At 39.3% G+C, this 19,287-nt stretch overlaps 1 protein-coding gene across 2 annotated transcripts in view; it reads right to left on the bottom strand.

The window, feature by feature from the left end:
* The window catches only part of BICC1 (BicC family RNA binding protein 1), a 97,629-nt gene that overhangs the window by 57,924 nt on the left and 20,418 nt on the right, over nucleotides 1–19,287 (bottom strand). Inside the window, exons 1-2 of one of the 2 annotated variants that reach the window (XM_084525650.1) lie at nucleotides 18,088–18,108; nucleotides 8,262–8,308 (exon numbers count right to left, since the gene is read on the bottom strand). Coding sequence is in view for 1 of the 2 variants with exons in the window: in XM_084525651.1 (XP_084381777.1) it covers nucleotides 8,262–8,308 (47 nt within the window). In the remaining variant the exon portion in view is untranslated. Of the gene's footprint in view, nucleotides 1–8,261; nucleotides 8,309–18,087; nucleotides 18,109–19,287 lie in introns of those variants that run through there. The other variant, XM_084525651.1, reaches the window with a different exon arrangement.

Raw genomic sequence — 19,287 nt, 5'->3', positions numbered from 1 at the left:
GACGATAAACAGTAACATTTACCAAACACTTATTTATGTTATCATGACTTTGATGTAATCATGTTTTGGAGCTGAATCTCCATGTTGTTAAACTGCATGATTCTTTGAGGATTACCATGATTGGTGAAGTTTATGGAGAATAACAAGTACCCACGGAATCATAAATGACTGCTGAAAGAAAGGTGATTGATAGTTGTTACATCACTGTATCCACATCCATTTTTAATATCTAGTTTTGGGAATCAGTCTCTCCCCTGAACCTCAAGAAATTTTTTATACACTTATTTTTCCAGGTGTTACAAAAAATATTATTCAGGATCAAAATGCATTCAGTGGTTAACGGAAAATTGTAATCAGACTACTCCAGTATCTTCGATACTCCTACCTTACCAGAAGATAAAGATCATAATCTCATGCCTGTTAGTTCTCCTTTACACCTAAATCTCAAGTACTTAGTAAAATTGGTTAACCAGAACCAAAGTGACACAGTACTGTCAATCTTACACTGGTTCAACCCAGTGTAAACCATAAACATGAAGTATAGCTTGCACAGAAATCAATATAGATTTGTTTATAAGCAGCAGAGTATCTGAGCTGAAGAGTCACAGCAGACAAGCAAAACCCTACAAGGGTTGATACTTGTTCTTCTAATGCAGATATGGTGAAACAACAGTATTTGAGAGGATGACTAATCCCTGAACAAGAGTTTTGGCAGCAAGAACAGAGCAATGGGTGTAGCTGGAACCAGAAGGCATATTAAATTTAATGCCTTTTTTTTTTTTTGGGGGGGGGGGGGGGGGGGGAGACAGAGGGAATGGGACAGACAAGGATGGGAAGAAAAAAATAAGATACAAAAGCAATTGTGTTGTTACCCAGGAACTGGCAATTCAGCATCTAAAATTGGTCAGACTAGAGTAAGTGTTTAAGATGCCAAAGCCAGAACACATCGATGGGAAAGCACCTATGTTTGGGAAGGAAATATGGGAGATGTAAGACATGGTGGAAATATGTAGGTCTTCTGAAGGGCTGGCTCACATTTTGCGTACAGCAATGAATTCCTAGCCCAAGCTGCGCCCCTATCTCCCCTCCTAAAGTCTACATATAAAATTCAAGATCAGAGTTTCCTGCATACATTAGCAATACTGCACACACAGAAAACACCCACCACCACCGTGCTATGTGTCTGACTCCATAGCATTCAAGGTACTTCTCTGCAGGTAAAAGCAAAGGGATATTTCTGAACACAGGCACTACACTAAGATGGCACCAAGGCACCAACAACTTTTAAGCTAAAACAGAATTTGGAGTTCAGTGTGCTCTTCTGTAGCCGAGAAAAAAAAATCATCTGCTATTCAGAATGGCTGCACAGCGAGCATTAAAGCTATAAAACAAACAAAACTGTATTTAATATAGATTGTCCTAGATTAATAGTTTACTTAACTATTTAAAAACATGCAACAAAATCATGCATAGGGGAGACAAGAACTGATCCTTAGTTGTGTAAATTCCTGTATAGCAAGGAACAGCATGAAAAAAGCCTTCCCAGGTGCAAGGAGATGAATGCATGCAGCTCTCATAGAGTGGGCTAGGGGTATCTGACTTTCCTATTTTATTTTACAACTGTCAGAAATCCAAAATGTTTAAAGTCTCCCTATGCAACCACTTCGCTAGTCCTTCTCCTGTAACTCCACACGTATTTGAAAAGGGTTAAATATATATATATATATATATATATACATACACAGTCATCTGGGAGACTGTATATGGATAAGGTTCAATATTGGCAAAAACAACAATTTCATGATTCCATTACAAGTTATTTATTTCAGTATTGCAGGAATTTGATCTTCATGTATCAATGTCCATTTTGTTAAAAGGATTTAAATTTAAAATTAGCTTCAATAAATGCTAAAATAACTTCATCCAAAAAAAGTAAAAATGTTCCAGAGTTATCCAACTAATCTAGATTCAGGTACAAATGCAACCAAAAGTGTGTTTATTTCCAAATCACAGAAGTCTATAGCTTCATGTCAAGCTAAGCAAAATACTGATGTGTTTTCCTTTAACTTCTCATGACTGATAATTTTGTGGTCTGCATGTACAGACTTAGAGACTTCCACTAACAAGCAAGCAGGATGTTTTAAAGGGCTATATCTGACCCCAGATTACATCTAAAGAAACTCACCATCTTTGGTACATATTCATAGCTATTTCTAGTGAGAAGAAAACTATTGATCAGTTGCCCTTACCTTTAGAGAAACATTTAAGCCTTTTCCTGAATTTAGTTCATTGTTTTGTTTACCCTGAATGGAATATAAATTCAAAGTGACAGGTAATGCTTTTATTTTAAATAAATGGCTGAAAATATAGTACAGAGTGTAAAAGGATTATCTAAGCTAGCTTCTTTTTTGCGTGCTATCAGTGCATCTGTGTACAGCATTAATGAGTTCCAAACAAGTAACAGAAAAAAGGAGAAGTTTTTCGGAGAGAATTACTTAACATTGAAGCCCCACAGCATGTCGCTGGAAGAGCAATGGATAGGTAGCCACCTCTCCTCCCTTCACAGCAAGGGAAGAGGCAATCAGGCAATCAATCCCCTACTAACAGGGATCAGGAACCCACTGCAGGTTATTGATACGTATCAATTGCTCACCTCCTTTCCTCACTGTTTCAGAAGAAGGAATTTGAGGACCAAAAATCCTTCTTCTGTATTGTAAGACAAGACTTCTCTTTCAGAGTGGAAAGGATCAAGCATCTCAACAGGGATTGAGGTGACTAATTGTTCCTTCTCTATTGCTGCAGAAATCTTGCAGAAAAGGTGAAGTACAGCAGTATGGTTGCATAAAATGGGTCTTCATCAACTGAAGCTGTGTTTCACTTGGACCTCAGACCAAGTTCCACACAGTGACACAGAGTCACTCACTCCATCCCAACGGGCGTTCTGATCCCTTGTTTCTGACTAAGGAAACCATCCCCTACAAGCTTGGCAGGGACAGTCACTGTTTTAAGGCTTTCACATGCAGTGGGCACTTACTGAGCTGGGCCCATCAGACAGCACTTTCATATCACAGCCTAACTCTCAAGATTGCCCCCGTTATATCAGAAGCAACAAAGAAGAAGCTAAAGCTCATGATTTGAATCATCGTGTTTACTCCATCCCCTTAACAGATGGATTGCTACACCACAGATGTGATGAACGCAGTTTTCCACACAAATGGAGGCTTCCCACCACTTTGCTCTGCCTGAACTAAGCAAAACGGTGAAGTCAACATTCTCAATTTACCTTTTTAGACAAGCTGATCCAACCTTAATAGCCTCCTTCTTTCCACTGGGTGGGGCTTCACCAAAAGGGAGACAGAACTCTTCATCTCCAGATTTCTTGCCAATGCTGACTACTACTGACATTCCTTGAACTCTGCCGTCCATACCAACATCCCTGAGCAGTCAGTTCCTCTTTCCAGGAAGCAAAATAGAGGAGCTAAACATAAATTAGAAGCTCATGCCAGCATTCCCACCACAGAATAGCACAGCCAGGTGTTCAAAACAAATTCTGGAAATGTATGGCCTTAATATGTCCTTGTCACGTGCTATGAGCCAAACTCCACATCAAGCATAGATTTTAATGCTGACTAATATGGATATGGATTGATTTCTACCCAGAAAAAGGTAAAGTGTGGAATCAGTTTCTACAGTTCCCAACTGCTGCTGGGGTTAAAATGGGGACAGAAACCCATGATAATGTATAGATAAGCATTAATTTATTATGTCTCACTAGCAAGAATAAATAGCACTGGAAGAAACCAACAACTGTATTATTGCCATCAGAAATGAGAATATAGCCTCAGGGAAGCAATAATTACAAATACACAGTTACAGAGAAGTCATGGATGAAGACACATGGAAAGCCCTTCAAAAAGTTCCTGCTGAGCACAGATTATAATCAGCCTGGGACATCTTAGTCTCAGGTCAATGATTAATATTTGTTATGCCTGAAAGTGCCCTAAGCCATCCACATTTACAGCTTTACCTACACATTCCGTATTCAAAGATTACAAAAGAAGACTGACCAAATTCCAGCCTGGCCTACAGCAGCAACAGAAAAATATCATTTTTAGTTATATTTACATGTATCAGAACATATTTGAAGTGTTCATGCACATAAGAACTAATATGATCTTCAAAACTGTTTTTTTTTTTTTTTAAGCTGCATATAAATGAAAATACAGGATGTTGCAAAACCAGCTCTATTACTGTTAGATAAATAAACAGGGGTTGAGGCTGCTTCCTTATTGCCTTTGCTACCAGAGCCTCCTAAACAAAAGGTAATGTATGGTCATTAATAACTTGTGCATATGGAAATGAATTTAACCAACAAGTGATACAAAATGGAATTAGATGTGTTTTCATAACATGACTGCAAATTAAAACAAAAAAACAACTCTTACTGCTACTGTTTTTCCAATCTTTATACAGAAAAAGTAGCTACCTTTAAGAGATCGTTTCACCAAATATTGCTTCCTAAAAAACCACAGTATATTTGAAGAGCCTACTCATTTAATGAAATAAAATGAGAAAAGGAAACCCTAGTCTTCCCTTACACACCTAACATTATCAGATGAGACTTTCATACAGATGTAATATTTGCATATTTGCAGCTTCATGCTTCCAACACTGCCAAGCATGATTACATTCCCTTCAGCAAGTAACAGGCACTGTAGTCAAGAAAGAAGCATAAGCATTTATAAAACATTTTGCCTAAATCCAGCGTTAACTTAAAAAACAAAACACCTACGTATCTTCAACTGTGTAAATTAATATTAATTCCTGCAAACACTACTTCTTCTTGATTAAAAACAAATCCACATCTGAAACATTCAGAGACAATAAAAGCCACAAGTTAGAGTTGTCTGGTAGCATGTTGTGCTTTCCACAAAACTGAACTCTGCAAACAATTGAAAGCCAGGAAAGGAAGAACTGAAGAGCCCCCTCAGAAATACTTTAAGAGCCCATGACTAATGCACATAGCACACTGAACCATGCTGAAATGAGGAGCTTACATCTGACCTAGAGTCAAGCACTTGGACAGAACCCCACATGGGCATTTCACATGGCCATGCACATGCAGTCTTACATTACCCTAAGAAATCCACCCAGTTTCTACTAAACCCCAACATTCACCCATCTCCCACCATACTGTTGACAGTCTCATAATTAAGGCTCTTCATACATTGTTTCCTTCACAAATTTTAGAGTGAAAGGTTATCATTTAACATTAAGATTCCAAATATTAAAAAAAACACACCAGGCAAGACTTGAGAAGGCCAGATCCAAAAGCAAGCAGAAATGATGCAATAAATTCCCCTCTGTCCATATGGCCAACACTCATCTGGTTTGGATTATAAACTCCTCAGGGCAGAGACCCACCACCTTCTTACATTTTATATAAAGTGCCACTCATATCTATAGTGCTACATAAATTATAATGTTCCCTGAAACAATGTCCTGCCTTTGTCTGGGAGGGACCCTGCTTGCCTATGAGGCATGAACCAGATGTTATGGAACTCAATGGAAAAATTCCACCGTCAACTGCAAATGGGCTTTGGATCAAAAGAATTTTATTATGCATTACTCACAGAATAAATTAGGACAATAATATATAGAGCGTGGTCCACAAGGATCTTTTACATAAACTGTATGCAATACAACCACCAACCAATCCACGTTTATTTAAGATTATCTGCCACTGAACTGCCGATCAGAGAGCTAGGGAGGGACAACCATCACTTTATTGATGCATCCCTTGTTAGCAGTTCCCAGTGGTTTTGAAAGATCCACATCAGGCTGCGTTAGGTCCTCACCCTCCACCCTGCCTCTGCTAAGTAGAAGATAGCATCACAAGATCTGTGTTAACCTAATCCTTCAAAAACATGATAGATTTGTTAAAAAGCATGCTATGTGTAGCTTAACGACCCTAGTTAAATCCTGACTTTAAAGCTCAGCTTAGGGATCACTGAGTAAATTCTGCTCCTCCTGCAGCCTAGCTTATATGAACCAAGCACATCTCCTGCTGTCCAGCCACCACGTGAAGCTATCAGCATTGTCTTGCTTCCCTCCAGTACTGGCCTCCTCTCTCCTCACTCTTCATCTGTGTCTTGACGTACAGAATCACTGAGTCTTTGCCCCATCACTTCTGTCATTTCAGCATCCATATGGAAACTTCTCTCACCTGGCTCCCTCCTTGCAACCCACTGCAGTTCAACCCATTGAGCGTACAGTTTGTCTGAAGATGTTACACATGGCAACATCGATGCTAATTATACCCTCAATTCTTGATGTCACTTAAGAGTGATGCACCCCTCTTCACTACTCAACTTCGGTCCAACAACACAGCCCTGAGGAAAGGATTATTCTGAATATATTTTTGAATTTTACTACACCTTTGAATTCATATTAGTTTTCTGGAAGTACCTTGCTACCTTAGTTTGCAATATGTTTTCAATGCTCCAAATGAGTTTCTTCCTCATTTTACCTCCAGAAACTCTGCCTTATTCATTTCACATAAAAGGGAAAAAAAAGCATACCCCTGATTAAAGGAAATTGCACAGACAGACGGTGAGTAAGCCACGAGCAAAGTTTTTTTGAACAAAAGAGAAAACTCGCAAAGCAGATAGTTTCCATCTGTTTTTATTAGCTGTTATATCATGTGTATGTACAGAAGAGATTCACTAATCTAAATTAAACTACAAAGTTGGTGAGTCACTAAGAAGAATGCTAGTCAAAATGAAGCAGCTTTAGCTTGTTGCCATATCCACATAGTGCCTATATAATTACACAGGCACATGACAATACATTAATGCCAAAATAGACAACACATTATCAATATTGGTAAGTAGTGTACTCTTACTCACACAGCACTTTTTCCTATTAAATTCAAACCAATACTTTTTGCTATACTAACAGCTGTGTATTGTAAGGTACATTATATCTACAGTACATAACCAGGTATCCCAACGCACATCACATATGTCAGTCCTTTAACCCCACACAGAGGAAATACCTTGTTCACAGCTTTAAGGATTATGAGCAATTTTACGCCAGTGTGTGAAAATGCTGTGATGTAAAATAAATGTGTAATATGAAGTATCTACTCCTAAGGCTCAGTTTCGGTGCAGCAAGTTAAAGAAATCCATACATTTTGATAAAATCCTAAGAAAGAATTATTGATAATTTCTCCTTCGTGATCACTAATATTGGAAAGTCAGGCACAAACAGCACATTCAGAAAATTCATTTGTCAGTCAAGAACATAATCTGAAGACTCCCATACAATTGTGTTTAAAAACAGATATTTTGCTTGTATACATATTCCTCCTCTCCAGCCTTGATCAAAGTGCTTGATGACCACAGAAAGGATAAGCTGTTCTTTCACATCTAAGAAGATACCTTCTAGCAGTACCATCTTTAAAGTACAAACCAAACATTGAAAAAATATGGACAAATACTTGTTTAACAGACAACCAGTCAAAGAGCTGTTTCAAGACTTTTCAGGATACAGCATGAGGATTTACATTGTCTCTTCTACGGCACAGAAAGACAAAGCAGCTCAGTTTTATTTGCATACTGTATGCAGATCTTCATTAACTCAAATAATATTTTGCATACTATTCATAAAAAAACATATTGCTTTGTGAAAAGCAATTTCAAAGTCATTACTCTTGCTCATTCTTCTCTTTGTAGTTTAGTTGCTGCAGGACTATTTTTTCCAGTCCTTCCATGCCTCTGTCTAACCACAAGCTTTATTGAATCACTGTGTGGACTGTGCATTTCTTTCTTAAAAAGGACTTTGCATTTCCCAACCAAATATTTATGCTTTCAATGATAGCACAATAAGTCTCACGTCAGTTCTTCAATAACAGGATGCAGTGTTTATCCCCAGAGATAAAAACCTTAAGACCACCTCACAACATCTTTTAGATGAGCCCCCTCCTATTAGGCCAAATACTTTCATAACACGGAGTTTGAAACTTTCAATTAAAGAATAATTAAGCTCTTATGTGAAGAGCAGTAGAATATCCCAAAGAACGTATTTATCACAGTCCATGCACGGCTAATGGTTAATAAATAACAAAGACATAAAAAGTGTATTTGATCAATACAGTGGAAACTGCACATGAAGTTTAATTAGTTGACCTCATGAACGAGCAATTAATGTAATTTTTCATCTAGTGAACTGTTGCTATTGAATTAAAATATCTTTCTTACCTTCTGAAAAAAGTCTTCCCCACTTTTCCCTTTGCCTTCAGCAGCAGCTGTAAAACAAAAATAAGATCTGGTTTCAAACTACTTCAGAGAAAATTTTTAAGTCTGCATATAGAAATCATCAGTGAGTTCATGCTACTGTGAAGTTCTAACTCTAGGTCCTCATCTTCTCATGCAACAGACATTGATCAGCAACTGACTAACACTTGGAACAACTCCTCCCAAGTCGCTTGCTAAGGATCAAGTCCAAGCAGATGTTTTTATTTGCATAATAGAGCTACTATACATGGATCTATATGTTAGTTACAAACTATCTAAGATCACCCAAGTCTAGTGATTTATTCACACTGCATACATTACCATGTAATTCTACTAATAAGATGGTAAAAAGAAAGCCAGAAGGGCACAGCATTTGCTCGATCAAGAGTTGAAACCTAAACCAGAAGTGTTGTATTAAGCCTGAATTGACTTAATAATAGTCCTGTTTTATTTTTTAATTCAAGGCAAATATCACAACTTGATCCAGAGAATTTTTGCAGCACGTACTTCCTACCAGCCAGTGCTTGAGCTGCCACATTCAGCTGCCACAGCTGAAAACCAAAAGCAGCCCTAGACACCAGCAACACCACCACTGCACACAGGCGCTTTTGAGCACTCCGGAACAGCGTTCAAAGGAGACGACTTCAAGCTAGAAGTGGCTGTGAATGTGGCTGCTGCTGCTCAAGCTTGGCAAAGGGTAAATATGAACTTGTCATGCAGGAAAAACATCTGGATATGCTTAGCCTAGGAAATCAACGGCTGGAAGGTGAAAATACTGACTCCATGAAGAGAAGCTCTTCAGAGGAAGGGAAAGAAACCTCTTCACACCAGTACCATTTGTAGAAAAAGAGACAAAATGGGGAACACCACCCTGCTCCTCACACCCAACACGCTTCTTGTGGTGTCAAGGGGTGCGATGTGAGGGGTCGAAAAGGGGCATGGTCAGAGGGCTGCATGCCAGCACACTGAAATGCTCCCTGCACTCCCAGGGCCACACCAGGACATTCATATTTATCAAAAAGGCAAGAGCATTGGCAGGAAGAGCAAATAACTAACCTAAGCACATGTGGGCAGTAAAACTATACAGCCTTAAGAGTACTTTTCAAAAAGCCTGCAGAAAAACCAGCAGCAGCATTTCAGAGCAGGGTTTGCAAGCTTATAAGAAGCAATCATGTAACTTAGTGGTTTCCAGAAGATGACATGAATTAGGGGTTGACTCTCTCCCATGTGTACTTAAACCTCTAGCTGGACACTTAGACAATGCAATAATGGCACTTAAAAGTGGTACAGCTGTTTGCATCTAGCATATGTTGCAGCTTATCTGTGTTGCAACTCAGGACACAGCAACCAAGTCCAAACACAGTAGGTCTTCCAGAAGAGAGCGAATCACAGAGAGGATAGCTCTCTTTTCCCAGAAAAAGGAATGCCTCCAGATGAAACTCCAAGGAGAGGGGAGTTTCCTGAATAGTACCGGATTGCTGAAGAAACTCCTTGTCACTGCAATGTTTTTGTATTGCTTACGCACAGACTAGGTCTCTGGTTTGCCCCACAACCCAACCTCCCAAACTCTGTCCCCGCTACTCCGTTCTTCCCGCTCTAATTGCACAAGCAATTTCAAGCTCCTCAGTTAGCATTACCTCAGCTAATGCATTTGAAGAGCAACTGCAACAGAGCAGATACAAGCTAATGGCATGAAACTTGTTTCTGCCCAAGAGAAAACAACACCACTACTGTTGTAACAGTTTCTCAGGAAACACCACCACCATCACCTACATACCATGGAGAAACCATAGACTACCAAGTCCTATCCGATAAATCACATCAGCTTCTGAATTGCAACTCAACGACAGCCAAAGCAGAGGCACAGAGTGCAGCCTAACAAGCAGCCACCTTGAGGCAGAGCAATTCCAGGCTCCACAACCCCACAAACTGAGAAGAAAAGGGCACCCTCCAACATGCTTTTCTTCAGAGGACACAGAAGATAAGCTGTAGAAGAGATGAGGACAGATGGGAAGCTGAAGTTGTAACTTTGAGAATAGGCAAATTTTGTTCCAGCTGCAAATATGTGATTTCTAAACTGAATACAAACCAGAGATGGCTCAGATAATAGCAGTGATGCTCCGCAGGGCATTTAAGCAGGATGCTGACAAAGCAAATTCCAAGCTTCTCATTGTAGGTTTATTTTTAAGCAGAATCATTCTGGTGACCTGATTTACAGCGTGGCCCCACCAGCAGCTGTATGACACAACCCAGTGACTCCAACAAGCACGGACAAAGCCAGGAAGAGCAAGGAGTGCCAGCGGCCTAAACAGGGCTCACAGAAAAACACAGACAGTTGTAGAGAGAATTATGAGTTAGAGCAAATGGCATCTACAAACAGTTTAGGTTAATATCCAGTGTTTTCAGTTGTTATACTGTATTATGAAGATATGGTTTGTCATTGTAGCTTTTCAGTAGGTGAGATGATTGTCAAGTCCCATGGTGTCTACCAAAAGGCAGGGAAAGCTGTACTGAATTTTTTTTGAAACAGACCTGAAGTTTACCATTGCAATACCTTAAAGTTGTTCTTACCATGATTGAAAAGGCACAGCAATATTTCAGTATTTCATCCATGTCCATTCTGCATTTAGTCTCTTAAGAGTAACTCCACTGCTCCTTTTTTTTTTTGGTGCAAGATGGTTGTTGAATATTAAGGTGGCCTAGTACCATCTCCATTATGCAGTGAAAAAAAAATCAGAATATTAACCCAAAATACTGAGCTAGACTTAAGGTATCTTTCAACAGAAAGAAAGAAATAAGAAAATTACAAGTCAAAAAGATAATCTGTATGAAGCAGTATATTCTGTTTTCCATTGTTAGCTATTTTCCAGTTATTTCCCCCTTTCACACTCCCTCATCCTTGTAATTCTTTGAGCCAGTGATAGTGCTTTACTGTGATGTTACTCAGCTTCTTATAATTAGCTTGTTTATTTCTAAGAGGAAGAGAAATTACACTTAAATCAGAAATTTCATCACTAGTTTATACATTTGAGGATACCACCTATAACTGCATACTTAATCTATGTTTACCTGCAAAGTACAGAGGCAAAAGATGCAATGAGATCCACTGCTCCTGAGAACAGCAAGAGTTGCCAGACACAAGGAAAAGTTACCCATTTCTTTCATAATTAAAGGGTTGAACTCATTTTGTTCAAGCACCACAAACCCACCATCCTCTATAGGCAAAGAACTTGCTGGAATGGTTCTGAGCTTATGAAATTTATGCACCAGTCATTGAAAATGGAAACACTTCTACAGTGTTCAAAAGCTTATAGTGTTCACTAGGATAAGCTGTAATTTAGTAAGTCACTGAGGTTGACCTCAATCAGACAAACTTAGAGAAAAGTAAGTGTTAACCTGCGTTTAGGAAAAAAAAAATAGCCCGCTAGGTCACTGCATCCTAAGCTCAACTTCTTTCTAAACAAATCTTGAGTATTAACCTTGACTTTCAAAACAAATTTAATCTTTCACAAATCACATTGAGGAGCTCTCACAATTTGTATCTGACATTTGTTCCCTGACAGATTATTTTAGTAAATCACACGAATATTAATTGAAACATCAGTATGAAATTGACTTCCCTTCAAAAAGCAGCCTTCGCAAGTTTCAAGCAACGGAGGCAGAGGGACTGGCAGTGCCACACAGAAGGCACAACGTAAGCCACTGAATTTGACACAAACCTTCACATTTTAATAGACAAAAGTTTTGCGTTTTACGACTTTGTAAATAAAATGTGTTTTCAAAAACACCACACCAGTAACAAAGATGAAACACCCCTGCCTAGCTGTTAAAGTAAGATCATTAATCCTGATCTAGGAAATTCTATGTCAACAAGGGCAACTCTGTTATTAAATGACTTGCCACATTCCACTTGAAATAATCATTAAAAAGAAAACTAAACCAAAAAACTTCAAGAGCTCTTTTCCCATATGCAGGTCACTAAAGCCCACTCTATCCCGAGCTGCTGTTTAAACAACAAGCCCAAGAAGTAGTGTGAAAGATTTTATTTTCTAAGAGCACTTGCAGCCATCAAAGGGAAAGCCTTTGCTGACCACTTGCACCTTGTGCTGCTCTCCTTGGTTTGGCAGCACAGCCACGGCAGGGCCCACACCTAGCTCTCTACCCCGAAGAACCAGCAGCACTTACTGGAACTGTTCCCCAGTCCTATTTGGCTGGGAGGTGCTGAGGGAAAGTTTGGGGCTGACTTTGCTGGCAGCTCTGCCACGCACCAGCTGACGGGTTTTGGGCATCCCCAGCCTCAAGCAGGAGCAGCAGACCAAGTCCTCTCTCCTACATCTTCCCCAGAACCTCGAACTCCTCGAACAGTGGGACCAGGCACCACAAATATGACCCAAACAGGAACAGAGCAGTTCTTAAACTTCCTAACATCCCACCTTACAGCATAAGCACTACCAAGTCAACAACAGCACTCCTTGAACTGAAATGTGTACAATGATGAAGGATCAGCCCCACCTCCACGGAGAAATAGGAAAGCATCAGCACTTAGACAGGATTTGCAGAGCTCACGCCTAGGCACACCAGCCTCAGACGACCACCATGCCCTTTGGTCCATGTCCCAAAAGAGGATTTGACCCAAGCCACATGAAATGAAACGGCAATTAACACCATGCACTGACTTCTGACTGAGAAATTTATTCATCTTTGCCAACCTCTGCTACTCAGGAAATACTGTTTTCTTAGAACACTATTTATTTTCTGGTATTAAATAAATAATCGTTTAACTGACCTTCACAAAAGAATTATTTTGACAGAAAATGGTAACATTGGTTTCAGAAATACAAAAAAGTACTAAAGTAAATGTGCATAATAAGCATTTTATATTTTAAGCCACACTGTTTATTATAATTTCTTCCATACCATGAAATATTTTATATCAGGTTTTCACTTTTCAAGATATATTGGATTGCCAAGGTCCCATCCAATCCAAATATGAAACAGTTGAAACAGGTGTTAACTATTATGGTACCCACCAAGTACACCGCTTGTCTACTTAATCACCAAATCATAAAAAAGCCCAATTGTAATTTCTTCTAAGTTCACATGGAAAAGTGAATTTGAACTTTTACTTTGAATGTTATTTTAATTAAAAAGAGAATTATTACAATGCAGACCATATTTTATAGGAACCAAACCCAAGGCCGAAGGATTCAGTCAAGTTTTGTTTAAAGGAGCTGTTATTGCAACTTTTTGTTGATCTCACACACGAGCTTTGTGTCTCATTTCCTAAGCTCTTGAAATTGATACTGCAAACAATGAAATATGTATTTGTGAACGTGCCTTTAGCTTGATTAGCATCCAAACTTCTTCCTTTCTCTTCATTGAGAGACTGCAGTTATGAAAGAATCTAATAGCTTGTTTGTCTCTTAAGGTTTCAGCTATGAAGAAAATTATTCCTTACATCAAAACCCTCTTAAAAGGAGAGTTAACAACAACGTATTTGAATTTTAACAAGACAGACCAACCTAATGGGACTTCAAGTAACTGTAGAATATTCCTGAAGATAAGTCACAAACTATCTTAACTTTTCTATCCACTGAATCAGAAAGAACTTGAGATTTTCCTCATGGCAATTAGATCTGATCTTTTCTTGAAGTCATAAAAAGGTGTTAACCACAGTGTTATTTTGTTTGTTTCAACTAAACAGACAGTTCATCATCAGAAATAGACAAAAGCCAAGTCAGAGTTTTTTCCTCAGAAGCTACCAAGCCTGTTATTGTTAAAAAAAATAATAATCGTTGAACAGCTAGGCTTGCACCAGAAACCAACACAAAAAATATGGTTTTCTGTGCACAAAGTCAGACTATAACCCACACATACTCTTAAAGCTTGCTTATATCAAGCCAAGATAAAGAATTCCACCCCCATAGGTCACTGAGTTAAGCCAAATAGCATAAAACAAGCCTTTAGGAACGAAAAGATAGACTACACACTGTTAAGAAAAAAAAAGTCTGACCTAAAGTTGAATTTATTGAAATCCAAACAAAATAATTCTCCATTTTCCTTGTAATTATAGAGCTAGCCTCACTTCAAGTCTCACTTTCTTTCAGCTCACAAACTAAGCTTAGTCATCTCTTTTTCTGTCTAACTTCTGAAATGAAAGGGTCTGGTGAAAGAAAGTAGCAAGGCCTAACTAAACAAGGAAATTACACAAACATAGAATACAATGTTGTTTTTAACTGGCTTTTTAGTAGCGCATCACTTATACATTCTTCTCACTGCAAAGTTCCTTAGATTTTCTGTGACTACTTCTAAACAGGCTGCAAGTTACAGATATTATCCCGATAACACAGCTGCCTTCACTTTCATGGGAAGACAGACCTTCGCTACTAGGAGGGGGAAAAAAAAGTCAGGATCTTCCCTGTGCTATGTGACAAACAGGAAAAAAAAAAAAAACATGAGTTTCATTATAATAAATTTAATCAATTAACATATAACCCTTACCAATCTCAGTTTTTTAGGGTCTCAATAAATCTGTTTTTCAGAGTCAGAGAATCGGAAAAAAAACAAAAACAAAAAAAAAAAAACAAAAAAAAAACCAGGCACTTACACTTTCTAAAATTCCTAAGGAAAGCAGCCTTTGGTTTTCAGGGTGCTCACCACAGGTCAGAGTAAGCCACGAGTCAACTGGAAGTATCAGGAAGGGAGAGAAACGCCAAAATACTCAAGAAGTTACTGGCATGCTCAGCTAAAAAAGCTAGCAGTAATATATCTGTACACACACAATGCTGACAAATTAAATTTGTTGAGTCAGGAACTACAAGACATCTGGAACATTACACAAATTACCCACTGTCTACATATTCTGTGACTGAAGGACTCTTGGACTGCAGGTAACAATAGGAGCATCACCTTTCATCAACAAATTACGGGGGGGAAAAGATTAGAGCAATGAAGATAGATACCCATGACACAGCTTTCTTCCTCCAGAGAACTCGAAGAATTTCAGCATTGTCCATAAGTGACAATTAATAGGTTATACGTAACGGAAAGGACATTGTCTGGGTGGGTTTCACTGGATCTCCTTCTGTTGGAAGATGCTTGATACATAAGCTACAAAGCCACTGGTAAGAAAAAAAAGAAGTGCTAGGTGCTATAACATAAAACAGGTACCCCTAATGCTGGGAAGAAAGCAAACTGAACATAGGAGGCTTTAAGCCTGCTGTTGAAATATAGCAGCTATGAGCACCATGGCAGTACAATGCCTATGGCCTCTTTTCGGACTACCTACTAGCCAAATCAGACTTCCTGAATCGAGTCCTCATCTGAACACACACAAACAGAGGTTAGAAGTTCTTATTTTTCATTACTCCCCAAAGCCTACATTTACTCCGATACATCATGAAAGCTATATAAATTTATTCAGCCATTAGACTATTTTTCAATAACCTTTTTCTGCATACTATAATTAAGACTACTAGCAAATAACCAAAGCCATCCTAAAAGAACTCAAAATTTCATCAGTCTTTTTCAATGTCTAGAGAACAATGCAGAGAAAAAGGAAAAGCTTAAAACAAATTATACATACTTCCATTGCAGACATTGCCAAGAAAGAATGGAAGAAAAAATGCCACATATACTCAGAAGACCAAGATGACATTGGTTTTGAGCAATTATTTCTCATGATCTGGGTCTGTTTTCTTTAAGAACTCCATAGATTTGGTGGCTAATAGTACTGGGGGAAAAAAACAAAACAAAACAAAACCAAGCTACCGCCTTGTCAATTTTCTTTCCCCTCTATCAACATTTTCAGAATTGCATACCCTGAAGTCCATCCAGAACCAATAATTTAATATATAACAATTGTAAATCTCAGATACATACCAACAGATTTTTCTCATTTTGTAAAACAAATTTGTCTCCAGGGAAAAAGCTGTCTGCCAAGCCTCTGCGTAGAGAAAGTTTGTTTTATATACTTTTGTAATCAAGTAACAGACTGAAAGCCTGCTGTGAAGCTGGGGTTGCTTTGGGACCCCATTTTCCATGTTAGGGATCTCTTCTGCGAAAGGCACATGTGGGACTGGCTCTCCCACACAACCACAGCACACCTCCTGACACGACACGGAGTGCAGCAGACTATGGCCAAAGATTTGGGGTTTCAGTGAAGATAAAGTGAATGCTTTGCTTCCAGCTAGCTGTTCTTAAGAATTCAGCCAGGAAAACGGAGTAGCTGTCAGTGCTCCATTACCTGATTAGAAGTACTCTATTCGCTGCCTCACTGAGGCTTCTTCAGTATTAAAATGCAGAAAACCTCTTATCTCTTAGCTAGAGGACTGGTGATCATAGGAGATACTGGATGTTTTTTTCTGAAATGAGGGACGGCTAGCTTACGTTAATTTAATTACATTAAGTATTCATAAGTTGAATTTAAAACCTTATCATTTTAATTAAGTCTTGGTGAGAAAACCTGAAATTAAAAATAACTGTTGAAGTTCTAGATCATACTACATAAACTCAGAGGACATGCTCAGTGTAGACAAACTGAAGTTTAGTTTGCTTTCTCAAGAGGTTTCTTTAAAGAACAGCAACCTAACTTTTGGTAGTTTTTCACCCAGATTCCCATTTTTATTTTAGACTTTTTTTTCTCTATTTTCATCAATGGATTAAGACAGCTTATCAGCATCTAAACATTGTACTAGGAGAGCTTAGCTACCTATTTTTCCCTTAGGCCAGAAAAAAATGCATCTGAAGTACTGATAATTGATTTTTTTTTTTTTTTAAGTATCGCACTATATTTTACAATAAGACAGGTTTGCTAAGTTACATGTCTATTAATATGAGAGTGAGATCTGATTAAAACATTGTACAATTGTGCACCCTCCCATCTACAACTATTTCCCCCCCGTTTTGCAAAAAATACTTCTTGAGTATAAATGGGATACAGGACTAAAAAAGGAAGAGTATGATTAACCCAAATATTTCTAAAATGCTTTCACACTCCTCATCCAAGCTGTGCTGCAGAAAGATGCAAAGTGGAGTCATGTCCCAGGAAGCATCACCTGCACTGAGATACATTTGCCATTTTAGTCAAGGAGCCAGTTAATCACCTCCTCTCCTTCAAAAGGGCCTTTCTGCAACTCAGTCTTTCAGGAAATTTGGGAGCCTGTGGTCAAAGTGATAGGCTGGCAAAAAAAAGTTTGCACATCACATGAACTCATCCCAAATGCTTTGTAGGCACAAAACTGACAGCACCAGTCCTTGGCCAGACATGAAGTCAACAAGAACGATGCTCTCCCACACCACACGCTGCCAAAATAACATCAATTCCCTTGCACCATGATACAAAGAGAGAGAGAAGAAGACAGCTGGAGAAGGGCTGCTCTGGTAGCCGCAGGAAAATCTCACCAACATCCCACAGGACCCATGGCTGTTATAAAATACTTCTCAGTGAAACAAAGAGCTATTTATCCTGGCAAGTTGTTTTTCCATTGCTGTATGCCTACTCCCTGACACAAGGGAAGAGATCAAAACAACGCAGTCGGGTTCAGCCCCTCCAGCACCGCTTCCATGTCGCCCACCTCAGCTGACTCCCTTACTGCTCTGTGAGCCCACACGCACCCAACCCGTGCTGAATGTGAGGGCTGCTTTTCCACCTAGGGAGAAAGGGAGAGCAAAGACGAAGACAAAGACCAGTCTTCCAGGCGCTAGCATCCTTCCCCGTCCCTGCAGCCCAGCCACCACACGCTTCCCAGGAGGAACAGGACCCGCGGTGGAGCCCCGTGTTGTCACACACCTGGAACCGAGACTTAGAGGTGAGAACAAGAGGAAGAAGCACGAGACATAAAGCTTGCCATTTTCCTAAAAAAGCCCTGCAGCAGGGCTGCTTCCCTCAATCGCTGGATGCTGTGGAGACAGGAAAAAGTCTCGAGTGCCTCAGGAGGCAGAGCCTCTCCTGCTGCCAGTGACTGACAGCGCTGATTCTGCCCCCGAGCCAGTCTCCATTTAACAGAACTCGCTGTTTACAGGAGGGAAAAAAAGAAATAGATATATCATCGTTTCAGAAGTGCCCCAGGGGCTGACAGAGGATAATTGCCAAATACAAAAGCTCTGCTCTCACCAGATTGATGACTAGGGATATTCTTTCTATTTGTTTAGTGTTCAACTTTCTCTCTACGCACGAGCACTTTTCTTGTCAGGTACACACACAGATACTGTATGATTCATTGCATAGGAGAGAAGAATGCAGCAAGGCTGTAAAAAAATTAGAAAGAAAAACCCTACAGATTTGGATAAAAATGTACACAATATTTTTCTGATGGCTCTGCTTCTTATGAGTCATTCACAGATGTGGAGTTGCAGGATGGAAGCCAAGATTAAGTCAAAGACAAAGCTTTATACAGGAAACCAGCTCAAGTCTGTTGCAATGCAGGTTACATACTGAGCTACAAGGAAAAAAAGCCTTTCCATCAGTAAAGAAACACTGTGCTTATCTGGCACCGTTATGCTAAAGGGATTCTGCAAATACCCAGGGACAAGGACAAAAAACATTATTTGGAATGAAGATGTCTCTTCCCTTTCTAAAAGCCAACCAGCCACATGCTTTCCAGCTTTGTGGAGATAACCGGAATATTTGGAGAATAAAAACACAAACAGTTCCCTTTTTATGTTCAAAAACACTTTTTCATTTTGTCTCTGTATCAAAACAAATAAAAATGTCCCTGAGTTTTTCAAGAATGCACGTTATGAGCCCTTTGCAAGATTTCTGACCTTGTGTTTCTGCAGGAGTACACAGGTTGCCTTAACACCTCATATGACAAAACCACACTCGCAGACCAAGCACCCCAGCCGTTTGCTGTCACGTTTTCCCTTGAGCTCAGCATTCTGCATGTCTGCCCTTTCCTAGTTCGCATTAATCAGACAGTTTGGGCAATGATCCATCGCCTCAGATCTAAGTTCTTTCATGGAGACAGCCACACATCCTTCTTGGTTTTTG

This window comes from Aythya ferina, assembly GCF_964211825.1.
Source record: "Aythya ferina genome assembly, chromosome: 7".
Classification (NCBI taxonomy): domain Eukaryota; kingdom Metazoa; phylum Chordata; class Aves; order Anseriformes; family Anatidae; genus Aythya; species Aythya ferina.
Note: the sequence above shows the minus strand (reverse complement) of the source record. Positions and strands in the feature narration are given on the sequence as shown.